At 41.0% G+C, this 11,746-nt stretch overlaps 1 protein-coding gene across 2 annotated transcripts in view; it reads left to right on the forward strand.

Moving 5' to 3' along the window:
- Positions 1 to 7,939, forward strand: part of nr1d2b (nuclear receptor subfamily 1, group D, member 2b) — a 15,866-nt gene extending 7,927 nt beyond the window's left edge. For both annotated transcript variants that reach the window (XM_017439135.3, XM_017439136.2), the window contains 6 exons: positions 1,102 to 1,190; positions 2,232 to 2,376; positions 3,478 to 4,130; positions 4,212 to 4,397; positions 4,476 to 4,686; positions 6,220 to 7,939. In XM_017439135.3, coding sequence (XP_017294624.1) covers positions 1,102 to 1,190; positions 2,232 to 2,376; positions 3,478 to 4,130; positions 4,212 to 4,397; positions 4,476 to 4,686; positions 6,220 to 6,416 — 1,481 coding nt within the window. In that variant the 3' untranslated portion in view covers positions 6,417 to 7,939. The remainder of the gene's footprint in view (positions 1 to 1,101; positions 1,191 to 2,231; positions 2,377 to 3,477; positions 4,131 to 4,211; positions 4,398 to 4,475; positions 4,687 to 6,219) is intronic.
- The last annotated feature ends 3,807 nt before the right edge of the window (positions 7,940 to 11,746 follow it).

The following is an 11,746-nucleotide window of genomic DNA, read 5'->3' on the forward strand; positions in this document are numbered from 1 at the left end:
AAAAGAAGTTGAAGCCTTCACCAGACACATCAACTCGGTCGACAACAACATCAAGTTTACCAGAGAAGATGCTGACGACAACAAGCTGCCTTTCTTGGACTGTCTGGTACACATGGTAGGAGAGGACAGTCTCAACATTGAAGTTTACAGGAAACCAACCCACACAGATCAGTACCTTCTGTTTGACTCTCACCACTAAGGACAAAACACCCAAACCAAAACTGAGCGGAGTTGTGTATGCAGTCCAGTGCAGCGAAGAATGTTCAGACCTTTATATTGGAGAGACCAAACAACCTCTCCACAGACGCATGGCTCAACACAGGAGAGCCACCTCTTCTGGACAGGACTCAGCTGTTCACCTACACCTCAAGGATAAGGGACACTCCTCTGAGGACAAAAATGTTTATATATTGGACCGAGAAGACAGATGGTTTGAGAGGGGGGTAAAAGAAGACATCTATGTCAAAAAGGAGAAAACAACATTAAACAGAGGAGGAGGTCTCAGATTCCAGCTTTCAAAAACATAAAGGAGCTTTAGGCCTGATACTAGAGTGGCCCATTTGTGAGTCGGCCAAACAAAGACCCTAATGAGCCTCTGTTGTGAGGAGAGTGAGGAGAATCTGCAGGTGAATCTAGTTTATAGAACATCTCAGCTTTAAAAGCTCAAACTCCACACTGTTTGCTTTTTGAATTGAGAAAACTCCTCAGATTACAAGTGAAACGTCTTCAGCTACAGAATGGAAGGAAGTTCAGTTGTTTTTGTTTTTTAACCTTTTTAGGTTTTAAGTGTCTTTTAATTTTTAATTTTCTTTTCTTTGTTTCGGAAGAACACAGAAACACAGAATTTCTGTCTTTCTTTGTCCATGCAGTTTTTGCTCTGCAGCAGTTTTTAGTGTCTTTCATTGATGAGACAAACAGATCTGTCACTAATTTCACCACAACCATCTAAATCATTTACAAATCATCTGGTTCTGATCTGTTAACTGTGGGTTCATTTCTCAGCTGATATGAAACAGATGTTTGTGGCTGTTTTAAGTGAAGTGAGGGAAGAAGTCACCTTCTTTCAGACAAACTGTAAGAATGTGTTTTTGTACCAATCAGAAATCAATGGCCTGGTGCTGCTGTGTAAGGTCTGTGGTGATGTGGCCTCCGGTTTCCACTACGGGGTTCACGCCTGCGAGGGCTGCAAGGTGAGGGCAGCAATCTGAAACCACACACACATACACACCCAGTCAGTCAGTATGAAGTGGGTCACTGTAGCTGTCTGCGCAGCTTTGAGCAGAGACTCAGTGAAACTAGTTCACTCTTCCTGTTCTTCATATCAGCCCCCCTCACACCTCATGTTGCTGTGTGGCCTAGTTAATTGTGGGAGGGAGCTGAGCGCACTCACACACAGACACCAGAGTGTCTCTACTCCACTCTACTCTGCTCGGCTCTATAAAGAATGCATCGCGTCTCCACCGGCACAGGAACGCCTCCTTGTGTTGCCGGGGGAGAGGGGCTGGCAGATCAGGTGAAGAAGTTTAACTTTCTGTCACAGGCAGAGTGGAGTCTGACAGGACTGATGTTATGAGGATGCACTTTGGGTTTAAATGTTTAATACAAATAATCTGATTTGACCATGAGGCACACAGACCTATCCTGACCTGCAGGCTATCAAATGCTGTGGCTGGGTGGTCATAAGTAAACATCTGCATTTGAAACAACAGACTTTGAACAGTTTGTTTTAGCTGTTTTGATGTGCTGTGGTACAATATTTTCATTTGAGTAAAACAAAGGAATAAAGATGAAACACAAGAAATTTTGAAGGTATTTTATTTAACAATAAAAGAACAATCCAGTAACCTCTGTTTGTTTTGACTGATAAAAAGCTATTTCATGTTTTTGTACAAATATTTTGATAGAAGAAATCTGAGAAACACGACAAATTAATTTATTTATTTTTCAAGAAAATATTGGCAAAGGTTTGGGCCTTGATCTGTTTTTAAATTTTGTCTCCTTGTGAAAATGATTTGGACCCATCTGAGCTTAAAGGTCACTTTAACGAGAAGTTAAAAGGTCATGGGTAGTTGAATTTCAGTTTCAGATTGTTGAGTTTGTGTCAAAAATTATTTTTTGAGAATATTGTCTCACTTTGTTCTCGTGAACCTTCTGTCTCATTGTTTTGTTAAGAGTGTCTTGTTACATTCCTAATCGGTCTCACTCTGCGGATGTTTTGTGTGAACCCTCAGGGCTTCTTCAGGAGGAGCATCCAGCAGAATATCCAGTACAAAAAGTGCCTTAAGAACGAGAGCTGCCCCATCATGAGAATCAACAGGAACCGGTGCCAGCAGTGCCGCTTTAAAAAATGCCTCATGGTGGGAATGTCCAGAGACTGTGAGTATCTGAAACAGGAACCAGCACTTCATGTTTGAAATGATGGTCATCCCTTCAGAAACGGAGGGATTGAGCAGAATTACAGCCCAACTGTAATTTGTTTTTAACTTTACTGTGTATGAAAACTCTGATTCAATTGGCCTTCTTGTCTATAATGGTCCAGTTGGTCACATTCAGTAAATCTTTTAGACTCAGAAAGGTTTTTAGAGAGTCTGGACATTCACTAGGTGATTGTGACTTTTTAATTTCAAGTATTATGTTTCAAAAAAGATCAGAAACCTTAATTTATCTCAGCTGGTTCTCAAACACTTCCCAGTTTTTCAGGGTGTTTGATAATGCATTTTTACCTCCTGAAGGCAGCAGACAACAATGTTTTTGGCTGTGTGTGTGTGTGTGTGTGTGTGTGTTTGTATATATGTTTGTGTATTTGTTGGCAAAGTATCTCATGAACGACTAGCCATATTTTAATGAAACTCACAAAGTACAACCCATATTCTGAAGTTGGGATGTTGTGTAAAGTGTAAATAAAAACAGAAGGCAAAGGTTTACAAACCTTATAAATCCATATTTTATTCAGTGGAACACAGTAAACATATCAAATATTTAAACTAAGAAATTGTACCATTCTTTGGAAAAAAGAGGTCATTTTGAATTTGATTGCAACCAAACAGCAAAAACACATCCCACTGTGAAACATCTCTTCTTTTAACAACAGTTTGTAAATATCTAGAAACTGTGGAGAGCAGCTGCTGGAGGTTTTGGAGGGAATGTTGTCCCATTTCTGTCTGATGGAGGATTCTAGCTGTTCAACTGTCCGGGCTCTTTGTTCCCAGATTATTTTCATTTCATTACAAGTCAGATGTTTCCAGTTGGTGAAGTCTGAACTGCAGGCAGTGTTCCTGGATTGTGTTCACAGAAGTCTTTTTAATTTTTTTTATTTTTGCATTATAGAACTTTAACCAGCAATTGAGGACGGCACAATGAACTGTATTTCCTTCAAGGAATGCTAAGTTATTGTTACGTGTTTCAGGGTTAATTTCCTAGAATTAAAAAGGGGAACCTAGTCTTTGTAACTCTCCTTTGACTCTCCTTTTTGTTCAGCTGTGCGTTTTGGTCGGATCCCTAAGCGAGAGAAACAGCGCATGCTGCTGGAGATGCAGAGTGCCATGAACAACATGATGAATAACAGCCAGCTGCAGGATCAGCTGCACAGCGACCAGGCGCTGTCTATTGCCATGCTGCCGCCAGCCAATACCACCAAACCTACCTCTGGGGACACCAGCCCCCCCCCTTCCCCTTCATCTTCACCACACTCCAGCTCCATGTCCATGGACACCACTTCCAGCTCAGCCTCTCCCAGCGTGTCAGACAGCAGTGAGGAGGAGGTGATTGGCTCCGTGACCAGAGCCCATCAGGAGACCTTCATGTACAACCAGGAGCAGAGCAAGCTGCTGGCTGAGGCGCCACGCAGCTCCCTAACTGGCAACTTTACAAAAACCAGCACTGAGCAGAAGGGGCAGGACACCAGGAACCACCAGAATAACTCTGTAACCATAGTGGGCCAAAACATGCCTTCCAACCTGGGCCATGCTCAGAAGGACAACACTCCCAGCCATTGTCCATTCAGACTGTCCCAGAATGCCACCACCAGCCACAGTCCAGCTTACATCCATGGCGCTGTCAGAGCCCAGCCCACTGGTACCAATGGAGCTTACGGCAAGCCTTCATGGAGTGGAGGCAACAGGATGTATCTGGTAAGACACGACCCCCGTACAGCAGATCTCAGGTCTGAGGAGAGGTTGGGGTTTCACACCTGATAGGATGTCTCTTGTCAGGTTTGTCCAATGAACACATCTCCTCATGTGGATCCTCTGAAGTCTGGACACGAGGTGTGGGAGGAGTTCTCCCATTGCTTCACTCCTGCCGTCAGGGAGGTGGTGGAATTCGCCAAGAAGATCCCAGGCTTCAGAGTCCTATCACAGCATGATCAGGTCAGCCTGCTGAAGGCCGGCACCTTTGAGGTAATTTCTCTTTCCTTCAGGTGTGTGACCTTTAGTCTGAGGATCAAGGTGTAAAAATGTTGGTATGATGTCCTGCAGGTGTTGGTGGTTCGCTTTGCTTCACTGTTCGACATGAAGGAGCGCACCGTCACCTTCCTGGGAGGGAATAAGTATAGTGTGGATGCTCTAAGGGCCATGGGCTCTGGTGATCTCCTCAACTCCATGTCGGACTTTAGTGAAAAGCTGATGAACCTGGGCCTCAGCGAGGAGGAGATGAGCCTCTTCACTGCTGTGGTTCTCGTTTCTGCTGGTGAGTGTTTAGGTGACTGCAACCATGAGACTTCAGTCTGACACATCGTTGTCTGAACCAAATGTAATCTGTCAAGATGCTTCCACTGCCAGCTTCTATAACATATCAGTGATAAATCTCTCTGCTTTGTTTGCTAATGTCTCCAAGTAGCACGAGCAAGAAGTGCTTCTGTTATCTACAGTCAGCTGCAGAATTCTGCATTTCACTTTAAACGAACACATCATGAAGTTCAAACGTCAACAAAATAAGGTCTGAGTTTAAGAAGTGGCCTTCAATCCAGTTCTTTATATCCTCAAACAAACTTAACACCCCCAGCCCTAATTTGAAATAAATGATCTGTACAGTTTATTTTCATGCTGTCCATGTTTTCGACTAAAATAAACCTCAACATTTCTTTGTTGGATTTTTGAGGTCAAGGGTTGTACTGACTGATGAGGATAAAGAACGGATGTCTTAACAAATAAAAACAATTACTACACCAAAAATAAATAAAAAAATTGCACCTTCAGCCAGAAGTTGATGTCTACAATAGTTGTCATAAGTATCAGTTCACAAGAAGTATGGGTAAAATGCTAAGATACAATGTTAATTTAGTGAACCCTGCTAAACTTGTCAACATTGGAAAAAGGGAAACAAAAAATCAGGAGAAAAATTCTGAGCAATAAAACAATAACATTTTAAATTCAGTTTATTTGTTTAGCGCCTCAGGGCACTGTACAGAAACATTCACACACATTATAAAAGCCAATTAGGAAAAATTATCCAATGGGCTAAGGAAGCCAGCAGGTTGTGTTACACAGTATTCTTTTTGTTTCTAAAACAAACATATATATATAATATTTTTTTGTCTTCATCACAAATTAATTTCATAGGTCGACAAACCCTTGACAAACTGAAGCCAGTCTCTCTGGGCTGTGGACAGGTTGGTGACTTGGAATTAGGAGAAAATGGGTGATGGCTGCAGTCACATTTTGAGCAGCCAGTTTTTGAACATCACATCTCGGTTTTGTGTGCACGGCTTGGAAAACTTAATTTAGGCTGTGCACATTATTTTGTTGCCCACCCCTGTTCACATTGGCACAAAGCAGACCCACCTTGGCCTGCTTTGTGCCCAGCCTCCCGTTTGATTAAGTTAGATTCTGTAAATGTGGACCAGTTTTTTAAAGAGCTGGACATTCGGGGCTGTTGCCTCAGGTATTTTGTGTTAGAGAGCTCCCTGCAGCTGTTTAAATACAGCTGCAGTGCTCTAGAATCACAGAAACGAAATAAAAACTGGCTTGAGACATCTACGACAACCTGGCAACTATTTTGGGAGAAAATTTGTGGCATTAATTGTTTAAATATGTTCAAAATTCAAGCACCAAGAAATTGAGAGCCCCTGAATGTTTTGAGACCTTTTGAAGACTCCTTTAGTAATGTTGTTCACCAACAGCCCAGTGAAAGAGACAAGAGAGCTGAGGCAGCAATGATCAGACAGATCAGGAACTCATGGTTTTCTGTGCCCTGACCATATGTGCACCCTCTCTTTCACAGATCGCTCCGGAATTGAGAATGTGAACTCTGTGGAGGCCCTGCAAGAGACGCTGATCCGCGCTCTGCGGAGCCTCATCACCCGGAACCACCCCAACGAGTCGGCTGTCTTCACCAAGCTGCTGCTCAAGCTGCCCGACCTGCGCTCTCTCAACAACATGCACTCTGAGCAGCTGCTGGCCTTCAAAGTCCATTCCTAACCTGGGCCTGCTCCTCCAGGCCTGACTCTTGTACTGTACATACACTGATTCATGTGTGATGTGTTTGTGTGTAGCAGCTGGACAAATGTTAGAAGCACTTTCCTGTGACTGGGATTCTTGCATTCACAGCGCAATATATGACTGCTTTATGACGTTTAAATGCCGTAGCAGTGAGTTTAAGAGACTTTTTTTTGTTTCCAGTGGCTTTTGTAACTGTGGATGTGGGGAAAGCGGAGGGCGGTGAAACAAACATGAAGAGGATTCTGAATGCTTTCCCTGGAGCCACAGAGGAATAAGAATGTAGTTTATTCTGAATGAGGTCTAATTTGACACTTTCTGTGCAGTGTTTGTGTACATGTGCTGCTGTCTGATTGACTTTGTGACAGATCCAATGTATCAGTGTGACACGGACACACTGAGGTTCTGGACCAGGATGAACATTTTCAGACCTCCTGTCCCTATCAGCCAGGGGCCTCGCATATGAAAGGTTCTTACACGTAAAACCCTGGTGTACGCCCTTTTCCACACAAATCCTCACATGTATCAATCATGAAATGATGTGGAAATGTGCACAGCTGCAGCAGGATGTCAAATTTATGGCTGTATGCATCTATCTCCTGTTATTGGGCCATGGCGATGCTGGGGAACCTGATGTGAAAACAGTTTCTGTACATACCAGAGGCAAATGATAATACATCCATGTGAATCCAGTTATATGAGTGGATGCAGAAAATACCTTTTAACAAGAATGACTTTTAGGCTTAGAGGATTATTATTATTATGATTATTACAAATGGCACTGTGAAGAGAGCATGTTTTTTCAGCCCATGACAACTGGCTTACAGCAGCTTTAAGTTTTCAAGGGCATTGAAGCGCTGTCCCATTGGGGTTCCTTTCATTTCATAAGGAGGTGGCAGACTGATCAGGACTGCCACTTAACTTTCAAAACAACTTACCAACATTGTGGTGAGGTGGCCTGGTTCATTTGAATAAACAGACTACAAGCTGACACGGTGCATGATGGGTGGCTTCTTGGTGAGTAAATGAATCATCTGTTGCACATGGAGCTATGTGCCCACAAACATCATTCTGTCTTCATGGTATTACTAGTCAAGTAAGTGACTTCCTGTATTTTGCTGGTTGAACTACAGTTTCAGAGCATTCTGCCAAGCTCCTGAGTGTCTCTTCTTTTTGTGTACATCATGTTTCAGTAGAAAATGCTTTGTACATTAGGTCCCAGGAGTCTGCTGTTTGACTGATTTTCACACACCAGCAACCCCCTGCCTGTTTGAACAAACTTTATTTCTGATTTCCAGTACTGTACATGCTTAAAGCTGGGTGTGGTTAGGTAGGCCTAAGTCCAGAATGTCGAGCCTTCAATATCCAGAGCTTCTGCTGTTGTGTTCAGTGCTGATGTGTGGGTCTGTGAAATTACTGCAGTCAACATAGATTTCTAAATAATATATGCTATCATACATAACTGTATAGATGAATATCTAAATAAATTTTCTAAAATAAATAAAGTGGTTGCTTGTGTCCAGTTATTTCTGAATCATGTTCATTATCTGTGACTTGTTTTGAATAAATTAAAAAATGATGTGTGCACGTATTCAGCCGACAAAGCTCAATCCTTTGTCTCCCCACCTTGGTCTACCACTGCTCCATCATGGTTCTTTTAACTCTGACAAGTTTCAAAAACATCCCCACAGCATGATGCTGCCACCACCATGCTGCACTGTAGGAATGATGTTCTTGGTGTGATGGGAGGTGGTAGATTTGCCTCAGACATGGTGTTGTCCTTGATGTTTAGTCTCATCTGACCACAGCACCTTCCAGCTGGTTGAGAAAGAAATTCCAAACAGTCCAGCTTTTGTTTCTTTATTCAATGTGTTTTTCCTGTTCACTCTTCCATGAAGCCCAGCTCTGTGCAGCTTCTAGTGGTCCTGTGGACAGATCCGTCTCCAAGCTCCACCAGGATTATCTTTGGCCTCCTGGGTGTTTCTCTGGAAGTTTTTGTGGACGATTCTCTTTTGGCAGGGTTGCTGAGACGGCATTATCTATCCCTTTCCTGATGAATTTAATGGAGCTCCGTGGGATGTTCAGGGTTCAGGGATACTTTTTTATAAACCAGCCTTAATGTGTACTTCTCCACAACTTAGTCTCTGACCTGTGTGGAGAGTTCCTTGGTCTTCATTATGTCTCTTGCTTGGTGGTAGTCCTTACTCCTTAAAGGTGTTGGACTGGTGTTGGTTCTGAGGGTTGTCAAACAGGTATGTATATATATATACTGAGCTCATCTGACTCTCAGTTTGATCGCAGGTGGATCTTTACTAAATTGTGGCTGAAATACTGTATTTGCACACCAACAAAAATACAAAAAACACAATACCTTTGCAACCCATTGTAGCTCTCAAACTTTGCTCAGAAGTTCTGTTTCTTTGTAGAAGCAGGAATTATTTTATATATTATCTAATAATTTAAATTTCCACAAATTTAACAGAAAAATAATGTATGTCTTTGGTCCATAGGAAGTCCACTGTTGTGCTGCAAAATCTGAAAGTATGTTTTAAAAATAAAGGAATTCTGGTGCGGTGTAAGTTATCAGGCAGCAATAGGAAGTCTGATAAACTTGAATCAAACATTACTTTAACAAAGACTCTCGGGTCATCAGACTGCAGTGTCAGAGTTCAGCAGCAGGTGGCAGCAGCCTCCTGTCCTCCTCAGAGGACAGCTTTCAACAGCTTTCTTTGAGGAAAAGTGTTTAATATGAAAAATAATGATTTCCTCACATTTACTGCCATCATTATTGCCTGCTGTTGAAGGTGTGTGTTTGTTTCTTTGCTTGTACTGTTAGTAAATAAATCACTAAAAAGATTTTTACGAAACTTTCAGTAATCACTGGATGTAAATGTACAGCTGAATCAACCCAACTGAACATGGTCGGCACAGCTGATCAACTTTAACACACAAACATGGCTGTAGGTCAGTGAATTGTGCAGATATTAAGCTAACATTTGGTGTGGTAGCAGCTGTGACTGATCCTCAAATTATTCTTTGAGCGGTAACTGATTGCACAAGATCTGTGTAAAAATGTTTGCAGTAATTATGGGAAATAACCCTACTTGTTTGAAAAATATCTAATGATCCACTGAACACTTTCAGAAACTAATCATTCGTCTACAACTCATTAACTTTTGGAGCCAATTCAAGATAGTTGTCACAACTAATTTACCTTAGTTTACACAATAATGGCTATAAACTTGTGTGGTAATAACTAAGTCATTACCCTCGCATACTTTAGGTGTGACATCTCACAATAGCATAAGATTATTTTCAAGGTTTGACCCAAGTGGCTACAAGTCTTTTTTCAACATAAGATGATTTCAGTCTAAAACTATTGCACGAAGGCAGCCATGAGTGAGAGAACTAGTTTTAACCAGTTCTCACATGATAATTTTAGAAAATTAATTTCATCTGCATAATTCAAATACCTCTGCTAATCCATCTGTTTAAATGGTTTCAGTCTGATTGCTTCATAGAATCCACAAAAAATATGAGCTTTTCTCTGCAGAGCAGCATGTCATGTCTAATGAGCAAAACAATCTGTAATCGATCATAGACAAATCTAACTAATTAACTGGATCAGTACTTGTAAGGTTTCAGAAGCAGCCACAGCACAAAGTGATCAATCAACTCAAAAAGTGGTAGCACTGCTAGTAAATCGAAGCTTTGTATCAGCAGTGAGGTAGCATTTATCTTAGTCTGTTCAGCTGAGGTTCTTAAATCCTAGTTTAGTTTATGCTTATTATACCTTAATTAACTCTGGTTTTCCTCAGTTTATTTTAGTATGACTTAGTCCACAGGTGTCAAACTCCATTCCTCGAGGGCCGCTCTCCTGCATGTTTTAGATGTGTTCTTGCTTTAAAACACCTGGTTTAAATGGATGACTTGTTGCCGTGCTCCTGGAGAACTTGATGATTTGGTGAGGAGCTAATTATATCATTTGAATCAGGTGTGTTGGAGAAGAAAATCCTAAAACTCCCAGGACAGCGGCCCTCGAGGCCTGGAGTTTCACACCCCTGACTTACTCTATTTTATCCTGCCTTTGCTTGCTTAAACTTATTTTATTTTGCTTGGCTACATTTTTTTATTTTTTATTTTTGTTTAGCTTTTCTTAGCCTGTGTTTTAGATAAATTTAACTTATTTTTTAAGCCTTTTGGCACCTTAGGTTGGCTTAGTTGTTAGCTCTTTATCAGTTTATATCTTAGTTTGGTTTTCCTCAGTTTATCTGAGGAAAACCAAAACAGTATGACTTGTTTTAGTTTAGTTTAGCTTTTTATTTCCTAGTTTTTTAGCTTAGTTTTTCATCTGTTTATGTTACTTTTGCTCATTTATTTTATTTAGATTATCTTAGCTCATGTTTTAGATAAGTTTAGTTTAGCTTTTTATATTTTTCTGTTTTCTTGTTGTAAAGCACTTTCAACCGCCTTGTTGCTGAAAAATGCTGTATAAATAAAATTGACTTTTGCCTTTAAAGCAACGGAATCTGCACAGATAACACCACCTAAAGGGATAGTTCAGACATTTTCAATTGAGGCTCTGTGGAAAGGTTTTGAAGATTTAATATCTTTCTTGTTTTAGATAGCCATTTGAATAACTTAATTTGGACTGATGAACTAATGTAGGCACGGCTGGTCCATAAAGGCATGTGGGATACTGCCCCGGTTATTACATAAATAAATATGTTCCACATAGTAGTTCCTCCTATTAAATAATGTAAATTACTTAATTATGCTGACAACAATTTAAAGGCAACACTTTCGTTTTTGCTCTCATTTTTTACGAGATGAACTCAAAGATCTAAGACTTATTCTATGTACAGAATAGGCATTTTTCTCTCAAATAATGTTTACAAATTTGTTTACATTTGTGTTAGCACTTTTGCTTTGCCAAGATAATCCATCCACCTCACAGGTGTACCATATTTTCCAGACTATGAGGAGCACTTAACAGCTTTCAATTTTCTCAAAAAACGACAAACAACAGTGCGCTTATAATCCAGAGCGTCATATATATGTAAGAAGTTGTAATGTTTTAGTACGACTTTGGTAAACTACAAAGCTGCACCGCTTGCAGCATTAAGACTCAGTTATAGTCTTGCAGGGCTCCGTGCACGGTGCATGGTGCACGGACCTGAGCAAGCGGTGTAGCTTTTTCTACTTGACGCTTACGTCGGTATTTCAGTATTCTCTGAAAAGATGGGGCTGTTTTGTTTCGCTTAATGTGCCTTATAGTCCGGTGTGCCTTATATATGACAAAAGTTGGAAAA

This window comes from Kryptolebias marmoratus, linkage group LG5, assembly GCF_001649575.2.
Source record: "Kryptolebias marmoratus isolate JLee-2015 linkage group LG5, ASM164957v2, whole genome shotgun sequence".
Taxonomy (NCBI): Eukaryota; Metazoa; Chordata; class Actinopteri; order Cyprinodontiformes; family Rivulidae; genus Kryptolebias; species Kryptolebias marmoratus.